Source organism: Medicago truncatula, chromosome 2 (assembly GCF_003473485.1).
Source record: "Medicago truncatula cultivar Jemalong A17 chromosome 2, MtrunA17r5.0-ANR, whole genome shotgun sequence".
Classification (NCBI taxonomy): Eukaryota; Viridiplantae; Streptophyta; class Magnoliopsida; order Fabales; family Fabaceae; genus Medicago; species Medicago truncatula.
The window spans coordinates 27,602,241-27,627,747 of NC_053043.1; the positions used below are offsets into that span (position 1 = coordinate 27,602,241).

Consider the following 25,507-nt stretch of genomic DNA (forward strand, 5'->3'; position numbering starts at 1 on the left):
CCGTCGTGAGTGGCCTTGCCTCACTGTGTCGTCTAGGTCGCTCTGATACGTAACGGGATGGGGTTATATGCATGCTTCATTCTCTTACGTGACTAATATGTTATTTTTATAATATTGTGGATTATGATTTGAAATATTATTCTGATGGGGCCTGCGTGCCAAAACATTTTATGTCTATGATATAATTTCCGCTGCAATGTTTAAGATATTGGTTAAATTATTATTTAACTGTTTTGGATTATGTTTTATGTGACATCCCGTTGTTTGTGATGTTTACTCTGATAAATGATTTAAGAAATTTTTATATTGGGAAAACGGGGTGTTACAATTGGTATCAGAGCAGGTTGATTCGTCCGGTCAATTAGAAGAGTCGTGTCGAGTCTTAGTAATATTTATATTGCTATCTTATGTTGTTGTTGCTACTTTTGTAGAATATCAGGAATGGCTGGAAGAAACGATGCTGCGTTAGCTGCTGCACTACAAGCTGTTGCCCAAGCTGTGGGACAACAACCTAACGCAAATGCTGGTGCGAATGCTGAGAATAGGATGTTGGAGACTTTCATGAAGAAGAACCCTCCAACTTTCAAAGGAAGATATGACCCTGATGGAGCCCAGACGTGGCTTAAAGAGATTGGGAGGATTTTCCGTGTTATGTAGTGCACTGAAGATCAAAAAGTGCGGTTCGGTACTCATCAGCTAGCTGAGGAAGCCGATGACTGGTGGGTTGGCCTTCTACCTACCCTTGGGCAAGAAGGGGCTGTTGTGACCTGGGCTTTGTTTAGGAGAGAGTTCCTGAGAAGATACTTTCCGGAAGATGTTCGCGCAAAGAAGGAGATTGAATTCCTTGAGTTGAAGCAAGGAAACATGTCTGTGACTGAGTATGCTGCCAAGTTTGTTGAGTTGGCGAAGTTTTACCCGCACTATACTACTGAGAATGCTGAGTTCTCGAAATGCATCAGGTTCGAGAATGGTTTGAGGCCCGACATCAAAAGGGCGATTGGATGCCAACAGCTTAGAGTTTTTCTGGATTTGGTCAATAGCTGCAGGATCTATGAAGAGGATACCAAGGCTCACTATAAGATTGTGAACGAGAGGAAGGGCAAGGGAGAGCAGAGTCGTCCTAAGCTGTACAGTGCCCCTGCTGATAAAGGGAAACAGAGGATGGTCGATGATAGGCGGCCTAAGAAGAGGGATGCTACTGAGATTGTGTGTTTCAATTGTGGAGGGAAAGGCCAGAAAAGTAATGTCTGCCCTGAAGAGATCAAGAAGTGTGTCCGGTGTGGCAAGAAGGGTCATATTGTAGCGGATTGCAAGCGTACGGACATCGTGTGTTTTAACTGCAATGGAGAGGGTCACATTAGTTCACAGTGTACTCAGCCTAAGAGGGCGCCGACTACTGGTAGGGTCTTTGCATTGACTGGTACTCAGACGGAGAACGAGGATCGCTTGATCAGAGGTACTTGGTATATTAATAATACTCCTTTTGTTGCTATTATTGATACTGGTGCTACGCATTGCTTTATTGCTTTCGATTGTGTTTCTGCTTTGGGTCTTGATTTTTCTGATATGAATGGAGAGATGGTTGTCGAAACTCCAGTTAAGGGTTCGGTGACTACTTCTCTCGTATGTTTGAAATGTCCTTTGTCTATGTTTGGTCGTGATTTTGAAATGGATTTGGTTTGTCTACCTTTGAGCGGTATGGATGTGATTCTGGGTATGAACTGGTTAGAGTACAACCACGTTCTTATTAATTGTTTTAGCAAGTCAGTGCATTTCTCTTCCGTCGAAGAGGAGACTGGTGCAGAGTTTTTATCTACTAAGCAGCTGAAGCAACTGGAACGCGATGGTATCTTGATGTTTTCGTTGATGGCTTCTTTATCTATTGAGAATCAAGCGGTGATTGATAAGCTACCAGTGGTGTGTGAATTTCCTGAAGTTTTTCCAGATGAGATTCCTGATGTGCCTCCAGAGAGAGAAGTCGAGTTTTCTATTGATCTTGTTCCTGGAACGAAGCCGGTGTCGATGGCACCCTATCGTATGTCTGCTTCCGAATTATCTGAGTTGAAGAAACAGTTGGAGGATTTGCTTGAGAAGAAATTTGTTAGACCGAGTGTTTCACCTTGGGGAGCGCCGGTTTTGCTAGTAAAGAAGAAAGATGGTAGTATGAGGCTATGTATTGATTATCGACAGTTGAACAAGGTAACTATCAAGAATAGGTATCCACTTCCAAGAATTGACGATTTGATGGATCAGTTAGTGGGTGCACGTGTTTTCAGCAAGATTGATTTGAGGTCAGGTTATCACCAGATTAAGGTAAAGGATGAGGATATGCAGAAGACAGCTTTCAGAACGCGTTATGGTCACTATGAATATAAAGTTATGCCTTTTGGCGTTACCAATGCACCTGGAGTATTTATGGAGTATATGAATCGCATCTTCCATGCATTTTTGGATCGGTTCGTAGTTGTGTTCATCGATGATATTTTGATTTACTCCAAGACTGAAGAAGAACATGCTGAGCATCTGAAGATTGTCTTGCAAGTGTTGAAAGAGAAGAAACTTTATGCCAAATTGTCTAAGTGTGAATTCTGGTTGAAAGAGGTGAGTTTTCTTGGCCATGTTGTTTCCGGTGATGGTATTGCTGTGGATCCGTCTAAAGTTGAAGCGGTATCGCAATGGGAGACTCCTAAGTCAGTTACAGAGATTAGAAGCTTCTTGGGTTTAGCTGGTTACTATAGAAGGTTTATTGAAGGTTTTTCCAAGTTAGCTCTTCCGCTAACGCAGTTGACTTGTAAAGGTAAAACTTTTGTGTGGGATGTCCATTGTGAGAACAGTTTCGGTGAATTGAAGAAGCGTCTGACGACTGCTCCAGTGTTGATTTTGCCGAAGTCAGATGAACCTTTTGTGGTGTATTGTGATGCGTCCAAGTTAGGTTTAGGAGGTGTGCTTATGCAAGAAGGTAAAGTGGTAGCTTATGCTTCACGACAGTTGAGAGTTCATGAGAAGAATTATCCTACGCATGATCTTGAGGTGGCGGCCGTAGTCTTTGTATTGAAGATATGGAGACATTACTTGTATGGTTCGAGATTTGAGGTGTTTAGTGATCACAAGAGTTTGAAGTATTTGTTCGATCAGAAGGAATTGAATATGAGGCAGCGTAGATGGCTAGAGTTACTGAAAGATTATGACTTTGGTTTGAATTATCATCCAGGTAAAGCTAATGTTGTTGCAGATGCCTTAAGTAGGAAGACATTGCATATGTCCGCTATGATGGTCAGAGAGTTCGAATTACTTGAACAGTTCAGAGATATGAGTTTGGTTTGCGAATGGTCACCTCAGAGTGTGAAACTGGTTATGCTGAAGATTGATAGTGAATTTCTGATTGTTTTGTCTCTCCCGGAACATCTTTCGCATTCTCTACCATTACTATAATTATACAACATATAAATATGAATTAACAACTACATAATGTATAAACATCAATGCCATGATGAATTAAAACAAAAAAAAGAAAAAAAAAACAAAAGAAAAAAAATTTGAAAATTTGGCAGTAGCTGCCATTTTTTCGTTGTGAAAATTTTTCACAAGAGTTCCTCGGCACCTTGCTACCGAGGTTTTCCTCGGCACTATACTATCGAAGTTTCCCTCGGCAGTTAACTGCCGAGGATTCCCATGACAGGGTTCTACGTAACTCACGTAGATACCCATAAAATAATACAAAAATCAATCAACTAAAATGCACAATACCTGTTTTTTTACGTCAAATGTGTGTTGATACCTCCTATGCTTGATGCTTGAATGATTTTGGATCAAAGATTGATGAAAAAAAAATGGATTTTTGGATTGGAATGGAGATGAAAAATGAAGTTGATGAAGAAAATAGAGTGTAGGGGGAGCAGGTGGCTATTTCATCTGATGAAACATATCCTCGGCAGTTAACTGCCGCCGGTTTACTCAAAACTTCGGCAGTTAACTGCCGAAGGGTATTTTGGTATTTTACTCGTGTGGCACAGCCTTACTATACGTGGGAACAACAATTCTCATCTAAAATAACCGTACAAAAATATACAACTAATTAAATCCAACGCATGTTATGTGTTGTCAAGTTGGATGCCAGACCCGCTTCCCACATCCCATTCCACCGCCTCCAATTCCTACACTTGTCATAAATTTCTAGGTCTGAAATTCAAACATAGAACCCTAAATTCATTCACCAGATCTTCATCAATTCCACGTCGTTATTATCCAAATTGATCCCCAACTCGTTAAATCCTATTATCGATCGAATAATCGATCAATGATTATTATGCTTTGGTAGCGTAAAACAGAAATTTTGTTCGATATGAGCAGGTCTCCTTCGTTTTCACTGAAAACGGAAGTGAGTCCGAGTGTTGACTCACAATCACTCAAAAAATGGGTTTTTGCATTTTGTGCTATTCGATTCGATCTCGAACAAGGCCAACTCGTTGAAGAATGTTATCCACATGGTGTTCTTTCCAGCGAAGAGGAGCTTGAAATTGCTTACAGTTCCTTCCCCGATTCCGTTTCGCAGCATCAAAACCGATCCAGCATTCATGATTGCATTTTCTTTTTTCGAATTTGCAGGCGTAATAATGAATATTTGTATGGTTATGTTTTTAACAGACAGAGACACGATGAGAGGCTTAAACGCGGTGGCGAACAGAAATCTGTTGTGATTTTATCTCATTGTCCTTATTCTAGTGTTTTTAGACCTTTGTTACAGATTGTAGGTCCTTTGTTTTTCGACATTGGTAAAAAAGCACTTGAACATATTGCTGCTTTTGTTTCAAAATGGCCACCTCCTGTTCCTGGTCAGGTGATGGATCTTCCTATTGGTAATGCCGCGCTTAAAGTTAACTTACCGCCTGCTCTTAGTTTGCCTGTTGACGATTATGTTTCTTCCGCGGCAACAGTCAATCAGTCTGTCCTGCAGGGTCTTTTTCATGACTCGGATCTTTTTGGATCGTTTCGTGGACTTTTATTGCAGCTTTGGTTGTTATGGGAGTTGTTGCTTATTGGTGAACCAATGCTTATCATTGCCCCTACGCCTCCACAATGTTGCGAGGCTGTTGCTAGTCTTGTGAGTTTGGTTGCACCGTTGCTTTGCAGTGTTGATTTTCGGCCTTATTTTACCATTCATGACCCTATTTTTGCAAAATTAAACTCAATTCAAGAAGGTGAAGCTTTCCCACCAGTTATATTAGGTGTGACGAATCTTTTCTTCCTCAAAGCGCTTCGTAACATTCCACATATTGTTTCGGTTGGAAGCCCTCCTCCTAATTCAAACCGGCTTGCGCTATCGAATAGGTCTTCTACTGGCAGAATCTCTGGTAGACCTGAAGGTCTTGGGTTTCAACAACTTTCACTAAGAAGGTTCTCTCCTACAAGTTTATTGAATGCTGTTAAGATGCGAAGAGACGGTCCTCTTTGTCTAATGACTGAACATAAGGAAGCCATTTGGAGTACTTATTCGGCTACGACTAAGCCAGATACTTCTATCTTAAACAGGCTGATAGATGCTGGGTTGTCACCAAGAGTCGAGGAGTCAATGTCTGTTGTGAACAATGAGATATTACGGAGACATTTCTTGGAGCTCACTACTAATTTCTTGGCGCCCTTTTCCCCATATTTCAGGACTACAATACCATTAGAAGGATCTTCTCCTTACACAGACCCTCCTTCTCTACCTCCGTTTGATGCCAATGAATTTCTTGCTAGTCTATCGGCAAGAGGTCCAGGGAAGTTCATTTTAAAGCGAATGAAATCTAACTGGCTTGACTTATACAGGTTGTTATCTTGTTTTTCAAATTTGTCATGTACTTTCATTTGCACTAAAGTTGAAGTTCTTTACTAATTAAATTTCTTATTGGCACTTGATTTCGTTGAATGCTCTCATCAGGCGATTCCTGAATGGACCGAACTTTAAGCCGTGGTTTCAAAGAAAGCGTGCTGTTGCTGTGCAAGAGCAAGATAGATTGTGGAGGCAAGCAAGGATAAAAGCAGACATACATCAGCTTATTTCTAAATTTTCTGAGGTTGAAATTGTGGATTCCTTCGGTGTTATAGAAAGACTTCTCCTCAAAGAAATACAGGTAATCTTCTCTTCTGAGGCCCTCAAATGATTTTATGCAGTTTGTTGACTGAGCTTGTCTCTAATATAGTACATGCTGGTAGACAAAAAATGTTTTATTGGGACTTTATTCTTTGCTATTCATTTTCGTTGTTTATGATCCTGTTAGACAAATAGTCAAATATAATGGCAGCCACTACATTATGACTGATGCTAAAGTCAGGACAGAAATATATGACAACTTCCTGATCATACCTTTCCTCTCTCCTCGCATTTTATGTTTCACAAAAATATTTAAATATTGTGTTATGAACCAACTGGTATTACTAGAGGAAATAGTGACAATCCCAGTATGCCTTATTTTCTAACTAGCTAACCAACTCTTAATTAACAGTTACAAACAATCAACAAATCAACCTCTAAACAAACAGTAGCTGACCTTCGATATTGTTTAGGTAGCAAAGAAAATGTTTTCATCCATACGTTTTTACATATTGTCGAGCAAATATTATTTGACAACTTCCACAGGAAATTTGTAAAGGTATGCCCGCAATGGTGGCACCATACAGCACAATGCCGTGTTTATATGACGGATTTTGTGCCTTTTGCCATATTTACCCATCTGCCATTGTACTATACTGTTGTCAAGATGTTTTATTGAAAATTCTTTGATAAAAGAATTACATATACATGTAGTCTTTCAGTGTGGGTTGACCCAAAAAATTTGTGATGGGACCAAGTTGAAACATTAAACATAATAGACTATCTTCTAACTATCTTTCCTCTCCTTGTATTTTGTATAGTTAAATGAGTCTTGTATGATGATCTCAATCATTCATAGTCTGTTTTGGGAATGTAAACAGAGCTGAATTCATGCAACTCATCATCTAACCAACCTGTTAGAGTATACGTTCTGTATGCGTTCTACATTCTCTGTTCATGTGATGCAATTGTAGCTAGCTGATTAGTGCCTAGACGTTCTGTTAGTTTATATCGGAGTTATTTACATTTCTCACCGCTGTTACCTGTAACTACCTCTCCGTACATTACATGCTTAAGGCCTATTAGTCAAAAGTATTCAGAATTTAGTTTCAAAATATTTGAGTGATTTTTCTTTCTCTCTATTTCTTGCATTGTGTCTCAGTAGAATTGTAGCTCAAAATCATTTGTGGTATTGGTATCAGAGAAAAGAGGGATGAGAAGCAACACTAAAATCTTCCCATATGGCATTCTACATGAAATTCAACTACATTGTAAGATGATGGGTGCCTCCTCGTTGTAAACTATTTCAGGTCTTACATCTTTTCAATGTGGAGCTTGGATATTCCCTATAAAGACCAATCAACTAACGCGGCTGATAGGACCAGAATTTAGATAAAGAAACCAAGGCATTACACCTCAGAGGAGTAAGTCCCTGTTTCAGTATCAAAACAAAAACTACATGAAAACTTGAATAGGAAAGACCGCCGCACTGATAAAGGGACCCGCTCCCACCTTTAGTATTTTCCCCCAATAGCCACTTGCTAATTCTGATACCCTTCAATTTTCCCCTTCCTCCCTTATACTTCTCGCTTTCTCACTCACTTATAAACCAATGTTGAATCCTTATCTCACGCCCAGTATTGGACATCTGGAGCGTGCCCCAAGTGGCCTGAAAGTGGAAACCTCATAGTAGGTGGACAAATCTTGGATAAGCTCCGATACCAGCGACATCTAATGGGCCCACTATCATCTCTCATGGAATACATTATTTCCATAAGTTTACATTTTTCACATTCAGTAACAGAACACTTCAACCACTTGCTGTCAGGTTCCAGTTCTATTAGTTTAAGAAGTAGAATTTGAAGTTGTACCTCATCTTTTGGTGAGATTTTAATATCGTTAGGACCAATAAATTTTGATGGATTTTCATGATATTCAAATTCCCTGACCTCACTACAGGCTACCAATTACTGCATGTAACATAGAATGCAATACGACCAGATGAATGCAAAGGAGTCTGACTACATATGACATCCTTTGCAAAAATATGCTCACCAATATTTGTAGTTCAAATATCTTTGACATCAAGGGCAAATGAAATTGATCAGGATATAGCTTCTGAGTATGAAAATGTCAAGTTACAAAATCGTCATCAAGTCTCCTCTCAAACTCAATTAGTCAGCAGTTCCATACATCATTGTGCACCTCAGCTTGCACACCAAGTTACTGGGTTTTCTGAGTTATTGAGGAACCCCTTTATTTCATCATGAATGTCTTATCTCCCTTCGTTTCTCATGATATTATCTTGCCTCACTGGGCATTCATCCAGAGACGCATGCTAGTACCAGGAGAAAAGCAATGGAGATGATCTCCATGAAGAAATAAAGGGTTCACAATAACTTAGAAAATCTAGTAGCTTCATGTGCAAGTTGAGGTGCACAATGATGTATGGAATTGCTGGTAGATTGAGCATGAGAGGAGACTCGAGGATGATTTTGTAACTTGACATTCTCATACTCAAGAGCTCTGTCCTGATCAATTTCATTTGCACTTGATGTCAAAGATATTTGAACAACATATTGGTGAGTTTATTTGGCAAAGGCTGTCATACATTATTAGACTCCTTTGCACTCACGCGGTCTTGTTCCATTCATGTTACATGCAGTAGTCAGTAGCCTGTAGTGAAGTTAAAGAATTTGAATATCATGAAAATTCATCAAAATTATTGGTCTCTACAGTGTTAAAATCTCACCATAAGATGAGGTACAACTTCAAATTGGACTTCTTAAAATGTTAGAACAGGAACCTGACAATAAGTTGTTGAAGTGCTTTGTTCTCGAGGTGAATGTGAAAAATGGAAATAATGTATTTAATGAGAGATGATGGGGGAGTATTTGGAGAAACCTTGAAGATATATCGAAGTGATCATAGAAACACTAAAATGTATTGTTTAAGAGATTAATGTGATACATGTTTTATGAGTGGTTTGTATTTAACGTTCACGAAGGAGGAAAAGGACCACATATATTGGATAGTAAAGAAGGCCAAGGATTAATACATTTGGTTGCTGAACTTGGTTATGTATGGGCCCATTAGTTGCCGCTGTTGGTATATGAGCCCATTCAAGATCCGTTGGATCACACTCCAGTCCTGGGCGTCAGGAGTGTGTTATGAGTCCCACATTGAAAGAGCTAATACCTGAACACGAGTTTACATAAGTGAGTGTAATCCGCACCTTACAAGTCGGTTTTGTAAGGGTATGAGTTAGGCCCAACCCAAAGTCTAATACTCCTTCAGAGATTCATTCCCAGACAATCTTCATGTCTCCACCTGTTTCATGTTGTCTCAAGGTGCACATGACGAGTAAACAAAGTGTCTTTACCGCAGGGTCTCATTCTAACTGAGAGGAGATGCCCACCTGTTGTGAATCTGTTTCTTTTGAGACAATATGCACCGCACGCAACAATTACCGTAGGAATTCTCTGCACTTTATTTACTCTACAAAATCTCTGTTTGCGTTCCTAAAACAAAGCATGAATGGTGTGACTGACTTACTCAAATTTAAAAAATATGGCCAGCTTGCTATTTTTTAATCTCTGAAAGTTGAAAGATACCACATTAGCCAACGAGTGCTCAGAGGCCAACCACTCCACACAGTTAAATGTGTTGAATCAACCAATAAATGAATTCCTTTTCCTGCATGTCTTCCTTTTAAAAATAATAAAATGTTAATGAAAAATAATAAACCTCCCTTGTAGCTTTCCCACACTCACACTGTGACAACCATTTCCCTTCACTTACCCCTTTTATTTTTACAGTACACATTACCATTGCACTACTGCCATGAGTTTCTTTATCTATTTGTGGCAGCTTTGGTTATTACATCACAAGATCTGAATATCACCCTTTTATACTATACTATACTATACTATGTGCAACAGTGCAAGGCGGCACATAAGTATTATACCCCTATATTGGGGATTATTTATTTTATAAAATTCATATACTTGAATGTTTTTAAACTAGCCTCTATTTGAAATTTATAAACTGCTAGTAGTCCCTAAAGTCAATAAAAATAATGTTTTAGTCTTAAAAAAAGTATATGTCAGTTGTTAGTAAGATTTAAATATGCACTTTCTATACAAATAAATGGATTAAAAACGGATGAAATTCACGTAGAAACTAATTTTACAAAACATCCAATTTAATCTATGTTAAATACTACTTTCAGATGCAGCAATCTGGAAAGGGTGGTGATGATTCCACGGTTACAAGTCAGAAATTAAGAGGAGACCTTCAGGCAGTTTTCAATGTACTTTCTAAGGACATGCAACAACTTATGCTTTCAAATCCCCAAAGGGCATCCCTTCTTCATGAAAGTCCAGAAGTGACAAAACTTCCTGGACATCCTCTGATACAAGTTGCAGTTGTGTCTTCTACATCACCGAGATAATGGGATAATCGTGAAACAAGTGTTCTTGCTATCTAGGATCTTCTCATGTTGGAGGACAGATTATTTCATACACTACGTCTGTTCTTATTGAGAAAAGTTCTTTGATTCTTGACACAGGTTATGAGGTAAGAGTATTTTGCATACATCATAAAATGATTTTAAGTAACTTATTACAACATATTTACTGATTTCCATCTTATTCTTCTTCAAGTCAACTGCTGTGCAAGAACCACAATTTATATCGGTCAACACACTTGAAGCAGCCGGCGTGGTATAACTTCCTCTCTCGGCAAACATGCATGGAATTTTTATGCTGAGCTTATGTTTGTTGATTACCTTTGTTGGCAGAGATTGTGACTTCATGTTGTTTATATTCTGAATGATCAATTGTAAATTAGTACGTAGCATTCTTCAATGAGTTTTTCAGCAAGTTCACGTGGCAACTGTTGACTTGAATATTTACCTAGACCAATTATGAAAATAGAGTAGGTGGAGTATTTTATTAGACTAAACATAGATAATAGTAGATATTTTATATGAACTGAAAATATAATTTATCTTATATTTAATTTGCAGCTTGTCAAATTTAGGTTGAGTTTTGTCAATAGAAAATCAGGTGCGATTAGTCTTTTGTGTCTTCGTTCAAGTTTTGTCATAGGAAAATCAGGTGCGATTAGTGTTTTGTCCCATTCCAAAGTCAACTTTAATGAGAGTAGTCACTTTTGTCCACTTTTTGACATTTACACCTCTTTGAAATTTATTTAAAGACATGCTAATGATATATTCCAAGGCACTGTTTAACAAGTTTAAAGAAGCAAGTTTTAATGGGAAATTATGATTTTATTACCTTGTTTGGAAACCATAAACAGTGTCTTTAGAACAAGATATGAGGTTTAAACCCCGACCACCACCCAAAAAAAAGAACACTCACTAGAGATACTTTTTTAATATTAATTCTACTGTTTTTACAAAAAAATTGTTACTAAATTGATGATTATATTAACGGAGATGCCTATGTGGGATAGTACTCGAAATATTCAAAACACCATTGTACCTTTCCTCTTCTTTTTGTCACCTTTTGATTACTACACTGCAACCCTAACTTGCTACCAAATATCTGGCGAAGATACCTTCTACGATGACAAGTTGTTTGTACTTTCCTCCCCAATTTCTAAGGTCGTTAGAATGTCTTCTTTTTTTGTTCTTGTAGCTGGATAAGCAAGTTCAAGCATTTCACTTTTCAATGCTCGTTTTACAACTATGGTCAAGTGACTCAATTAATTTGCCACTTCTTCCTCTCTTTGCATTTGCTGTTTCTGATCTTGTAATGGTAACAATCACTTTATTTCTAATACCCACTTCCTTAGCCAAGGTTACTACTACTTCTCATGTATCAAACCTCTATGTAATTGTAAATGCAGTAGTGGTGTCTACTTATAATTTATCTTTATGGTATAGCTGAGTTTGTTCATATCTATTTTGAATAAACGATATAAAAAATAAGAATTTGGGAAAAAGAAAAAAATTGGTGATTTAAAAATACATACGTTAAGGAAAATACATAACTTGTGGAAAAAAGGATTAAAAAAGGCCACAAACCCATTGATATCGTGTTTTAGTGCGGAATCGTGTCTAAATGCTTTACGAAAGAATAAAAAAAGGTTTTTGGAAAAAGAAATGATATATGTACAATCCACTTTGTGACAACTTTTTAACAACTTTCTCTTTCATACTTACATTATTATCTTATTCTCTCTCTTCCTTTTTCTTTCTCCATTATTTTTGACCAATGAAAAGAGAGAAAAAAGAAGTTGTCACAAAAGTTGATCAAATGGTTGTTCAAATATCATTACTCTTTTGGAAAACATGTATTTGGACTTTGACGTGGGGGTGAACTCGTTGATTTTGAAATGTTTTTTTTTTCTTTTTCAGGACCTAAAAATTAAATAGCAAAAAGGATAATATTAGAATTTGAGTAAATAAACAATTACCCCTCCTGAAATTATAAGTTTCGTCAATTATCTCTCTGAAATTAACAAAAAATCAATTATTCCCCTGAAATTGCACAACATTAATTAATTTACCCCCTCCGTCAAATGTTTCTGTTAGTCAACATGATGTTTTGCAAATAGCCCCCTAAAGTTTTGCAATTATGTGTAAAATACCCCCCGAACTTGAAAATTTATATATATTTTTTCTTATCTTGACTCAAAAGATATTAAAGGCAAACAATTAACTCAGGCCATTTTCATTGTTAAATGTCAAAATGAAATATGTAACTAGAAACAACACATGAAACATCTTTATTAGGCTATTTTCATTGCAATGAGAACACATTTGGAATCCACACTCACCCACCAACCTCACAATTATCATCTTCTTCATAACCACATTCATAGTAGATTTTACAACTTTCATAACATGTTTCAGAAGGAACAAACTTTATATCACCACAAACCCCACATCCACTATCACCTCCTTCAATGTCATCAATCCTTTCACAACAATCAAGCAATTTCTCAAGCTTCTTGTCATCATGAAGTTTCTGAATTTCCTCAACTCCACCAATGTATTTCTTTTCACTAAACACTTTTGGTAATCCTCCTCTACCATAGTACCCTTCACCAAGTAACTCTTTAAACTCTTCCTTGAATCCTAAATGCATTTATAAAGCTTCCTTGTTTGTCTTTAATATCTTTTGAGTCAAGTATAAGAAAAAAAATATAAATTTTTAAGTTCGGGAAGCATTTAACACATAAGTGCAAAACTTCAGGGGGGGTATTTGCAAAACGTCATGTTAACTAACAGAAGAATTTGACGGAGAGGGTAAATTGATTAACGTTGTGCAATTTCATGGGATAATTGACGAAACTTACAATTTCAGGGGTGTAATTGTCTATTTACTCGTTAGAATTTTATGATGGTTTATGCGGTGAAGGTACACATGTATCAGTGTAGGGTAATTATTATTTTTTTAATTAAATAATGATTAGATTAGTGTTGGTTTAATAAAAAAATATAGAAGTTGTCCTCGTAAGTTTAACTTAGTTGATAGGGACAATGCATAATATATGTAACGTTCGAGATTCAAACTCCAACCACCACATAAAAAAATGAAATAAAGAAGTGGGATTTGGCTTGCACGCTTAAGCGTCGGGGTTGCCGGTCCTCAAGCACAAGGAGGGTGAAATATGCCTACATTGTATGTATAGTTGTTGCTACAAATTCATTGAAAACTTTTTAGTTGTTTTTTAGGCCAAATGTATCACAACGTTCTTTAAGTTTATCTGAGTTTGTATCAGATTAATAATTTTAGTTTTAAATTGATAATTTATGTTAGTCAAGTGTGCATCTACTTTTTAAATCATAAAATATATGCACAATTACTTTCTTTCCATCAAACTCAGTTAAAAATGTTTATGTATCACACACCATAACCTTTATTTTCAATTTTTATTACAACATTAATCATTTTTCCAATTTTACTCTAATATTTCACCACTTCCAATTAGACAGATTTTACTTTGTATTTATCATAATGATAAATACACTCATAATGATAAATACACTTATACTCGCTAAATGTACTTTAGTAAAAATATTATTGTCTCGTTTATTTATACAAATTTTTAATATTTGTGAAATGATCAAATAAGTCGGTTAATTTGAGACAGAGGAAGTATTTGACAGCTTATTACTTCACCCCTTGTTTTATTTTTGGGTTAATAGTGTTTGACCCCCTGTAATATATGTCATTCCGATTTTACTCCCTATAAAATATTTTTTTTTGGATTTCGTCCTTGTAATTTAAAGATTTTTGGTTTTGGACCTTCAAGAATTTTGACTGTACAAAATCGAAGATATGGCAGGGGGTAAAACAAAATTTTCTCAAATTAATAGGCGGGTAAACCAAAATTTGCTCAAATTGCAGGGGGGGTAAACCTAAATTTGCTCCAATTGCAGGGGGGTAAACCTAAATTTGCTCCAATTGCAGGGGGTAAAATTTTCCATGAAGGTCCAAAACCAAAAAATCTTCAAATTACAAGAATGAAATTCAAAAAAAATATTTTACAAGGGGAAAACCGAAAATGACCTATATTACAGGGGGTAAAACACTGTTAACCATTTATTTTTTGATATAAACTTCACCTTGTTACTTTTGGTACAATTAGGGCCGGACCTTGGGGAGTTCAATAAGCGCTACCGAACCGAGCCTCTAAAAATTATGGGCCTAAAAAACAATTATAATACCCACCACCACTTAAATTAAAAAATTATATGTTACTTTTTTTTCTCAGTACATGAATGAGTTTTTTCTAGACTCTAGTTCCACTGTCTGGACATAAATTTGATGCTATTTAACCACCATCAATTTGAACAATCACTTAATCAGTCAATTTGAAAAACTATTTCATTGAAAGAATCACAACAATTAATATTTTTTTTGCATAAACCATTTGTTTTCCCCTTTCCTACGACGTAGGAGTGACATTCCAAACGACATCGTTAAATAAATTTCACATCTCTTTCACTTAATTTTATTTTATTTTGTTTCGTGTTTAAAAAATCTTATGATTCTGATTTTTTAATGAAACTTAACTACAAAAAAAAAATTGCATTTTGATTTTACTGCGGCCTATTTTAAAAATAAAACCGAGCCTCCTATTTCATAGGAACTACCTGGGTACAATGTAAGTTATTTATCTCTATATATAATACATTATATATGTTACATTTTGAGAAAAATTATATGTTACTTATTATTTTTATTTTTTTGAAATAGTATAGGTTACTTTTTTTTTAAGGAGAATAATATATGTTACTTATTTTGTAAATTCGTATAGTAGTAATACATAATTTTTTGATTCAATTCCATATTGCGAAGATATTTTACATTGTTAGATATTTACAATTAGAAATGTTTAGGTTCGGTCCCCACGAGCTTAGCTCATTTGGTAAGGGATTATGCACAATATGTGCAGGGGTTGGGGTTCGAACCCCAGACACCCTTTAAGGTGAATTTCTCTAGCCACTAGACTACTTGACAAAAAAAAAATGTTTAGGTTGGTCTAGATGTTGTTATTATTATTACCACTACCTCAAATGATTTGAGTACAATATATATATATATATATATATATATATATATATATATATATATATATATATATATATATATATATATATATATATATTATAATTAATATTTAAAGTTCAAAGTTTTTTGCATCCAAAAAAAAAATTGACCCTGATCTAGGGTCATGACAACGCCACCGGTCACCATAACAGATTACAAGTTTTTTTTCTTTTGACACACAAATTTATTTAGACACACAAAAGTCAGACACCATATACAATACAATATAACAAACAATATAAAAGTCGAAAGTGAAAAAACAATATAAAACTTGAAAAAAATATACTCCATCCGATCTCTATTTTTAGATTCATTCAATAAATAACGTATTTAGTCCTCCTTAATAAAGACTAAACACATCATTTCTTGAATAAATCTAAAAAGTATGTTTTTTCTTACAATAGAGATTGGAGTAGTATGTATCTGGTTTTGACGTCGGATTTTGTGTCCGAGAAACATTGATAAATTGACTAGGATGTGAGCTATAATTGATTAAGTGAAGGTGATATGTATGGTATATTTGATCATAGAAGCTAATAGTTGCATTAAATGCTGCAGTCAACTGATCATTCCTTGACTAGATAAAGTGACATATACTGAAGAAGAAAAAATCACCAGGAAAGTGTCTAAAACTATATAGTTGTTACCCCAGGATTCCTAACAAAAAAGTGAATATGTCACAACAAACTTTCCAATATTCCATGTCTTGCTTAATCTTTCAGTTATAGCAAAAGCATAGCAAAAAAATATACCTCCATTGCTTTCATCAGGATCTTGGAAAGCCCTGCACGCGAACCACTAGCGACCATCAAAGGGAAATTGCAGCCATTCTCTGAAGGATCCTCATGTGTAACCATAGCCAAACCAGAGAAATCACAGTCCCAATCCATCTGGTCATTAACTTGATAATACATATTGAAAGCATATGAAGCATTCCCTTGAACATTTAGATTACTACAACTACAGCCATATCCAAGTGCTGTACAATCAGAATGGCTACAAGCATAGTCAACATTTTTACCCAAATCATCCAAATCAGTAGCTTCTGGATCCAAAACACACCATTTTTTTTCTAGGTACTTTATCCCTTCAACAGAAACAAGACCCTTTTCCTTATGATTTCCTCTTATGTCTAATTCATACTTTGGTTTTCCATCAAACTCATAAATCCCCCAATGCCTCTCAAAGTTGCCTGGAGCAACACTTTTATCATTCTCATCAATGAGACTGAATAGATAAAAATCCATCATGCCTTTTCTCTTTGGTGTACCATTACCTCTCAGAGCATGTTTAATGAAACCTTGGTTGAACCTCTTTGCATTTTTGGCATTAGCATTCTTATCACCATCTGTTGGCCACCCAACTTCACCAACTGTAACATGCAAGTCAGGATAACCTGCTTTTTCTAAAGCCCACATAAGGGTATCCAGATTTGCATCAAACACATTGTTGTAAACTGCTTTTCCGTCTCGAAGTGGTTCATTCTTTCCATCAAAAAATGCAAAATCAAACGGGAAATTATCTTGTCCATAGTAAAGGCTAAGGAAAGGGTAGATATTAACCGTAAAAGTTGAGTTGGTTGAATATAGAAACTGGACTATTTCAATAGTGATGTCTCTTAATTCAGGTCTGAAGTCACCTGCAGATGGCACTGGATTTGAGTCTGGTGAATAGTAAATGTCAGCATTAAATGGAACAGTTACTTTGACCTTTGATTCCAACCCTGCATTGTTGAGTGAAGTCTGTATATTCTTGAGAGCTGGAAGGGTCTTATTTAGATAGCTACCATTGTATGCTTTGAGGAAAGGCTCATTACCCACAGCAACATACCTGCAATGGTAGCATGTAAAGTGAGGAACAGTCAAAGTATGACTATTTATAATTACATTGCATATAATCAAGACATAGATTATTGAAATTGAATCAAATAAGAGATACTATTCTAGCTACTTAATTCAAACCAAGCTACTTAATCAGTTTATAACCTGCAATGGTATCATGCATAGCAAACAGAATCATGCAGTATCAGGAACTGTTAAAACATGGCTTTAAACATTCAACAAGTTAAAGCTATAATTACATTGACCTAGTGGACACAAACAAACGCACATAGGGAGGGGAAAAGATGGAAACCTGGGATCGAACCCAAATACCCGCATAAAACGTCTTCACATCCAACCATTAGACTATAACAATGAGGACGATTGCATATAATCACAGTATTATTGAAATAAAATAAGAGATTTCATTTTACTCGTCAAATGAGACACTCGAACGGCCGCATGGATATCGAGTGGACGACCAACCCAAATTGCGTGTAGTAAGCAATCCATGCACTCACGCAGTCAGTAAAATCAACGCTATTCATGTGAGATCGTACAATTGATATCATAAACTACACAAACCAATTTCAACCACCCAAATCATATCAATGGTCAGGATTGCAACTGCAGCGGATTCAGTTCCCTGATGGACCCATTTTTGATTGAAAGGTTCATGCTTTCAATTTCAATTAAAAGAAACAAAATACACATTTCAACAAAGAGAATAATAATCAGTTCCAATAATATGGGACACGAAAGAGTTTCAAATAGTACACTAGCATCACTTCACTAAAATTAAAGCACAAAGTAAAATAACTGAAAACCGAATAGTTGTTTATGTTTCGTTCCACTATGGACTCTCGATAATTGATTCTAGAAGTGTAAAATTGATTTTGACACGCTTGGTTGCTTTCGAATATAATTGATATTGACTTCAGAATTGATTCTAACTGAAAGTTAGGATTTGTAGTTTTTGAGTCTAAACATGATTTTTACGCGGAAACTTATCTTGTTTAACGTAAATGTATGAAGACATAAACCACTTTAAGTTCAAATCACTTTTAAATAAAATCAATTTCAATCACTGTAGAAACAAACATGCACTAACTGAAAATAAAAAACAGAGATTAAAAGTACTGAACTAACTTGATATTGACACCACCTCTGAACAAGTAAGCAGTAACATTCTCATAAACCCAAGAATCAGCATCCATAGGACTGTTACTAATCTTGCTCAACATGACATTCGGAATCGCAACCATAACTTCGATATCAGTACCCATTAGAGCTGTCAAAATGGTATCATCAGCATCAAAAAGTTTCAATTTTCGAAACCCGTTGTCCTTAAGCATCTTCACAACTTTCTTAGGTGGAAGTTGGTGGGTTGTCATTGTTCCCCAGTTTACACCAACCCAAGCAGAGGAAGATGAGATTATGGTTAGGAAGATGATGAGGAATGTTGCTAGGTATATGCAATTTGATGCATTTTCTTGCGCCATTTTTGTTGCAAAGAGTGTTTGTGGGTTTTAGGAAGATTCTAGAATGTTGAAATATAACAGAATGATTTGAAAATGACAAAATGTATGTAGCTGCATTTATATCCGTGGGTGTATGTAGATTAGTTTGTTAGTGCGTGTATTTCGTGCCTTAACATTGAAGGTAAAAAAAAAGTTTTTTTATTTTATTTTCTTATAAAGTTTTTAAAAATTCTTTACATGGGAGAAAATAAAAAATTGATTTTTATTTTTGGAAAATGTAGTAGAAAATGGAATTAAGATTATTTTGGGTTACATAATATGAAATTAAGATTCGTTCCTTAATTCGGTGTATGATGCAAGCCGGATATTCTTAAAATGAAATTATTGTTTTTTTTTTAATAAACTATTAATTGACTATCTCTCATTTTGCACTCCATATTGATTCGAGATCATTTATGTCATGGGAACAGAACTTTGGAGCTCAAAAGATCCCGAGGTCATAGAGAATGAAAACTGATCCTATTAGACTTAATTAGGACTATTGTTTGCTAGATCGAGATCCACTGTGTAGAATGATTGAGCTTTTCGTCGTCTATCAGGGGGGGGGGGGGGCGTGGTGTACCTACATGTGCTCGGACACACAATATGGGTTCAAGAAATGCGGTTAAAATATGATAAAAAGTATGTTACCTGACCCAATGCTAAGCATTGGTATATATTAGGGATAAGTAGGATTTTTGGTTGTTAAACCTTCATCTGGATAGTTGTCCCTGAGGGACAGGTGTGACCATCTAAGTGGTTTTCTAGCATTGGATTCGGGCTGGACGGTTAGAAATAATTAGTTCGCACATTATCTAGTGGGATTTAGGGTGTGTTCATCGTATGGTCTCGCCTGCCTTCAGGTCCTGTATTAGACTCGGGTCTAACCAAAATGGGCCATAGCCCAATCCGAAACAGTTTCCCCCAAGCTATAGGTTGAGGGAGTCGAATTGTAGCTTGATAAAAGTCTTCAGGGGCCCATTTTCGAAAACGACGGCTTCTTTAAACTCCACTCGGCTCTTATTGGTTTTTACGAACATGCTTTGGACGACAAATAGAAGTTCCCAAGTTTCTACATATCCAGGGCTTCGCGGCCCGTCGTGGATGGTACTTTTTTCGAACCTTTTTAGGGGCGTCCGCGTGATTCTCTACTTATCTTTAATCCTCTTCTTGTTCTTATTGTAAGAGTTTCATAATAAGTTGTCTTTTTTTTTTTTTTTTTTTTTACTTTCCGAAAGAGATAGAGAAGAAACCACATAATGATGTGCAAAAGAGATAGATAGGGAACACAATTTCAAAGACATTTCTGTGAGTCGGTTGTTGTTCCTCCAGTCATGACATGTCAACTAGGTAATTGAAATAATCACTTAAACACAATTTCAAAATCATTAAAATTTAGTTTGTAAAAAAAAAATTAGTTCGTAATTACTGATGTCATGTTCAGGCGTGGAGTCCCCGACAATGGAGGAAATAAAAAAATGGTAAGTATTAGTGTTGGCAGAAAACTAAAAACGATACGATATCGGCAACATACCTGTAATTGATGGCACAAGGAAGCAGGAATGACAAAACAGGCTCAATCGTCGGGTTGGTTCATTTAGCCTGCTCTTTTAGGCAGATTGAGCCAAAATTTTGAACTCGCAGGCTTTAGTTAGCTCTCCCGGCTTAACTCGTTGAAAAAATGAGACGGGGAGGGCCTGCCAACTCATTAACTTGCTATTTTTAATATTTTATCAACGGGATACACATAATTTAAAGTGAATCGACCAAATAACTATAATCCAAATTTGTCTACTAAGCTTAAGCTTTACCAAAAATTTATTTGCTGCCATTTTTTTTAAATAATAGCAACATATTTTTTTATAACAATAAAATTGCATTAAAAAATATTTTTTCCGTTTGACGGGCCGGTCCATCAACCGTTTAACCATCATTAAACAGAGCGGGTTGTATTTTAGACTCGGTCACTAAAATTAACTCAACTCATCTCATTTTTAACGGACTTAAGCATAATGGATTTAAACGGAATAGGTCGGCCCACTTTACCATTCCGTTAAGGAACAGACACAAGCATCCGAAGGAAAAAGGTGAAGGTGTGTAATGTAATTCTGTAATGTGGGAGGAGGATTGAAGCAGAAGGTATACACGTCAGAATAATATGGGCTGATGTGAAACTTGTTTTTTTTTTTTTTGGTACAAGATGTGAAACTTGTTTTAATAGGTGGATAATACATATATAAGATGATGTGACTAAACCATATATTGAATGAAATTATTCCAACATAATTACATCTGCGGAAAAAAAGTAATATAAAATCAAGTGGTGGTAAATATTTTTCTAGATCTTTAATAATTGTTGAAATTAGTAGAAGATAGGAAAAAAAAATCAAGTAGTTTCAAATATTTTTCTCATCTTTAATAATTGTTGATGTTAGTAGAAGAGAGAGGTAAAAAAAGTAATATAGTTCTCAATTTTAATTCTGGATAAAGTTTTACGCACTATAACAGAATTATGCATGATCATCACCATGCTTTTATAATATTTTCTTACATGTATTAGGAAATATTCACTTATAATTCTTGAAGAAAACATAATTGAATTCATGCAGCAATCACTTTATCATATAATAAAGGATCATACTATTTATCAGTCACCAACATCAAACCTAGAAATCTTTATGACACTACCTGATCTTATTTATCTCAATCCTCTTTGCATCTTCTATCTTTTCTTTTTCCCATCTTTGCGTGATTAAACAAATTCTGTCTCTACAAATGCAACCATCAGACATAACCACTCTCACCACATTTTATCATGGCTCCTCCATGGGTTCAAGAACTCCCTCTCAATCCTTTGAATATTCCAGTCACCATTATCAACACATTCTCCGTTACTCCATCGAAGCCTATTCCTGTCAAACCAGGTGACTGTTTATATCTTTCAAACCTCGATGACGTGATTGGAGCACGCGTCTTCACACCGACGGTTTACTTTTATCAATCAGACAATTCAAGTACGTCTTTCCAAAAACCGGTCGCGGAAATACTTGGCCGCGCTCTAGCTGACGTTTTGGTTCCCTACTACCCTCTCTCGGGAAGGTTAAGAGAGACGAAAAATGGTAAACTGGAAGTATTTTTCGGAGAAGAAGAAGAACAAGGAGCGTTAATGGTTGAAGCAAGATCAAACATAGCTTTATCTGAACTAGGTGATTTTGCTGCTCCAAATCCATCTTGGGAACCATTGATATTCAAATTTCCAAATGAAGAACAATACAAAGTGTTGGAAATGCCACTTGTTATAGCTCAGGTAACAATCTTCACATGTGGTGGATTTAGCCTCGGTTTACGCCTTTGTCATTGTATCTGTGATGGAATGGGAGCTATGCAGTTTCTAGGAGCATGGGCTGCAACAGCAAAAACAGGAAAATTGGTTACAGAACCTGAACCTTGTTGGAACAGAGAGATTTTCAAGCCACGTGATCCACCAGAAGTGAAATTTCCACATATGGAGTTCATGAGAATTGATGAAGGATCAAACTTAACAATGAAACTTTGGAAAACAAAGCCCGTTCAGAAGTGTTATCGCATAAGACGCGAGTTTCAAAACCAGTTGAAATCACTTGCTCAACCATTTGATTCTGCTGGTTGCACTACATTTGATGCAATGGCTGCACATATTTGGAGATCATGGGTTAAAGCTCTTGATGTTAAGCCGCAAGATTACGAATTAAGGTTAACATTTTCAGTTAATGCTAGACAGAAGCTTAAAAATCCACCATTGAAAGAAGGGTTTTATGGTAATGTGGTTTGTATTGCTTGCACAACAAGTAAGGTTTCTGATCTTGTGAATGGAAAATTACCAGAGACTACCCTTTTGGTTCGTGAAGCTCGACAAAGTGTAACAGAGGAATATTTGAGATCAACTGTTGATTATGTTGAAGTTGATAGGCCAAAGCAACTTGAGTTTGGTGGTAAACTTACAATTACTCAATGGACAAGATTTTCTATTTATAATTGTTCTGATTTTGGATGGGGTAAGCCAATTTATGCTGGTCCTATTGATTTAACACCTACACCTCAAGTTTGTGTATTTTTACCTGAAGGAGAAGGCGATTCTAGTGGTGGTTCTATGATTGTTTGCATTTGCTTGCCTGAATCTGCTGCGAACAAGTTTACACAAGCCTTACTTATTGATTCAGTGTTGTTGACATAGACTTTGTGATGATTCAACACGACGAGACTTTAATTCATGCTCCAAGTAGATTTAATTCTTAATGTCGTCAATAAACTATCAACATTGATGTGTTTAGACTTAAATTTTTACATATAATTGTTATTGTTCCTATTAAGAGTTAATGTTGCTCGGTATAATTATTATACTTTAAAAATATAAATAAATTTACCAAGAAAATGATGCAAGAAGATCATAACACAGATTGGTTTCGCGAATTGGACTAATGTTACCCAAATCATTCAAACAAAGTCGGGAAAGAATCTCATGAAGGAGAGATTTAAGATGAGAGTTACTAACATTTGATCCACCCACTTTGAACCATGTTGAAAACTGCTACTGAGTCGGTTCAGTTTCAAATCTGACTTTGTTCAGACCAAAATTGCTAGCACATTTGAAACCAGTTGGAAAATCTTTTATCAAACAATCAAAGTCACTTTGTTATTGATGCTATATCATAAGATAATTCACATATTTGCTTCTTCTGAGACAAAACCATGAGATTTATATCCCTCCACAAAGAAGAAAAGAAACTACAACAATAAAGAAAGCAAACAAATTATCATTCATCTTACATCAATACCATCCATAGTCAAAATATAATAAAACCAATCATCTAAGCCATGACTAGAAAACTTGTTCCAAGTCTAAGGTTTGATGACTCTGTCACAAAGCCTCCTAGCATCCTCATAGTCCCTTAAACAAAAATTACCGCCCTTAATTATGCTAAGTAAACAAGGTTGACAAACCCGAATAATCTTATTTCTCATTTGTTCAAAGATAATTATTTTGCATGCCCCTAACTTGTTCACCTCAGTTCAAATTATAAGTGGATTTGGCATGTTTAAAACAATGGTGAATATTCTTTGAGAAGTGCTTATTGTTTATGTGTACAAGAATTAATAGATATATCTGCTATTAGAGTGAAGGACAATGGTCTTAGAAATCGTGGTTGGGACTAACATAACCGCACAAAACCGACTTGCGAGGTGATGATTGCCCCCACTTATAAATATGACGTGGAACTATTAACATACAGAAATAAATATGACGGATGTGCAGACCTCTTAAAGTGAAAAATTCAATTTCGTGTTTTTGGAATAGTATTGTAGAGCTACGTTCACATGTTTATAACTGAGCGATCAAACTGTTAACTGGGCGGAACTCTGCTAGACTGCTTCAGCCTCAGACAACAGTAGCAACTGCAGATAGTGACACATATGACTGGAAAAACCTGTAGAGGGTCGAGTAAAATGCAATATTGATGTATCTTTGTCGAGCATTGTAACCAAGTGTTTATTGATATGTGTATCAGAGATGAATACGATCAATTTGTCCTAGCCGAAAAAGAATGGATTATGCCCAATTGTGTGTTCATGTGGGTGAAGACCTTAGCATTGAGTTCAAGAGTTACAGCTAGGTCCTTTGGATTTTGAACTGAACTCCAAAATGGTTTTTGATGCTTTTAATTCAAAAAACAAGATCGGGGTCACTGAGTTTGACGCTATCATTAACATTTGTAGGTGTTTGTTTATTTTCCTCTTTCTATAGAAACTTCCGTAATAAGTTCACTAGGAAACACGCAAATAATGTTGCTCAAATTCTTGCAAAAACGGCCACATCTTTAAATAGTTTTCAAATCTTAGTTGGTATATCTCATTGTATTAAACATGTTATGAATGAAGTGTTATAAGCATAGTTTTCTAAAAAACTAAATCATTTATTTTAAAATTGAAGGAGTATTGTGACTCTCAACTATCCCTCATGCGATTACTGAAGATACCATGTAAATTTTGGTGGCCAAACACCCATATAGGTCACCTCTGTCTATGTCGACCATCATGTTTTCTGAAACTTCCCTCGTGGATGAAGTTGACACTGTTCTCAGATGCATTAAATCGTTTTTTCAAGGGACATCTTGTGGTAGAGATGGTTTGCGAGCCCAAAACCTATTTGATGTGTTGCGTGGAAAAGGTTCAGCTGTGGAAAGTGATCTTGTAGGTGTTATCACTTTAATGGTTAACCTATTGCTATGAGGTAGACGCCTATGGTTTGCGAGCCCAACACCTATGACTAAATATCTGAATGACTTTCAGTTTGATGTTGGGGTTTTTGGTGGTGCAGAGGCGATTTGGCACTGTTGCGTGAGGTGAGAATGAAATTTCCATCTATTTCTTTATGAGTTGAGTTTCTTTATGGCCAGACAGCGAGATTATACTTTGGTGACTTGTTAGGACTGCGACTGGAGTGCAACAAGGTGATTTGTTAGGGCC

General features: G+C 36.1%; 3 protein-coding genes across 4 annotated transcripts; 2 read left to right on the forward strand and 1 right to left on the reverse strand.

Moving 5' to 3' along the window:
* The first annotated feature begins 4,081 nt into the window (after window positions 1-4,081).
* On the forward strand, window positions 4,082-11,088 carry LOC112419298 (protein DENND6A). 2 transcript variants are annotated; one of them, XM_024776789.2, is made up of 4 exons: window positions 4,084-5,808; window positions 5,921-6,113; window positions 10,305-10,651; window positions 10,738-11,088. In XM_024776789.2, exons 1-3 carry the CDS (start codon window positions 4,343-4,345, stop codon window positions 10,524-10,526), a joined length of 1,881 nt encoding a protein of 626 aa, XP_024632557.1. In that variant the 5' UTR covers window positions 4,084-4,342; the 3' UTR covers window positions 10,527-10,651; window positions 10,738-11,088. The 2 variants fall into 2 exon arrangements, with proteins under 2 accessions (XP_024632560.1, XP_024632557.1); XM_024776792.2 differs by lacking the exons at window positions 10,305-10,651; window positions 10,738-11,088 and adding an exon at window positions 7,384-7,680 and having other exon boundaries at window positions 4,082-5,808.
* A 5,062-nt stretch (window positions 11,089-16,150) lies between these two features.
* On the reverse strand, window positions 16,151-19,028 carry LOC25483466 (glucan endo-1,3-beta-glucosidase 8). The gene is made up of 2 exons (XM_013612160.3): window positions 18,633-19,028; window positions 16,151-17,493 (listed from the first exon to the last, which is right to left on the reverse strand). The coding sequence occupies exons 1-2, from the start codon at window positions 18,983-18,985 to the stop codon at window positions 16,386-16,388; spliced, it is 1,461 nt and encodes a 486-aa protein (XP_013467614.1). The 5' UTR covers window positions 18,986-19,028; the 3' UTR covers window positions 16,151-16,385.
* Window positions 19,029-21,818: 2,790 nt separating this feature from the next.
* Window positions 21,819-23,338, forward strand: LOC25483465 (omega-hydroxypalmitate O-feruloyl transferase). Its single transcript, XM_013612159.2, has one exon. It carries the CDS (start codon window positions 21,819-21,821, stop codon window positions 23,214-23,216), a length of 1,398 nt encoding a protein of 465 aa, XP_013467613.1. The 3' UTR covers window positions 23,217-23,338.
* Window positions 23,339-25,507: the final 2,169 nt, after the last annotated feature.

Excerpts from the sequence above, each read along its gene's own strand:
- LOC112419298 (XM_024776789.2), top strand. The coding sequence starts at position 4,343 with ATGAGCAGGTCTCCTTCGTTTTCACTGAAAACGGAAGTGAGTCCGAGT. Across the intron at positions 5,809-5,920 it reads AACTGGCTTGACTTATACAG|GCGATTCCTGAATGGACCGA; the intron begins GTTGTTATCTTG and ends TGCTCTCATCAG. Across the intron at positions 6,114-10,304 it reads TTCTCCTCAAAGAAATACAG|ATGCAGCAATCTGGAAAGGG; the intron begins GTAATCTTCTCT and ends TACTACTTTCAG.
- LOC25483466 (XM_013612160.3), bottom strand. The coding sequence starts at position 18,985 with ATGGCGCAAGAAAATGCATCAAATTGCATATACCTAGCAACATTCCTC. Across the intron at positions 17,494-18,632 it reads AGAGGTGGTGTCAATATCAA|GTATGTTGCTGTGGGTAATG; the intron begins GTTAGTTCAGTA and ends CTACCATTGCAG.
- LOC25483465 (XM_013612159.2), top strand. The coding sequence starts at position 21,819 with ATGGCTCCTCCATGGGTTCAAGAACTCCCTCTCAATCCTTTGAATATT.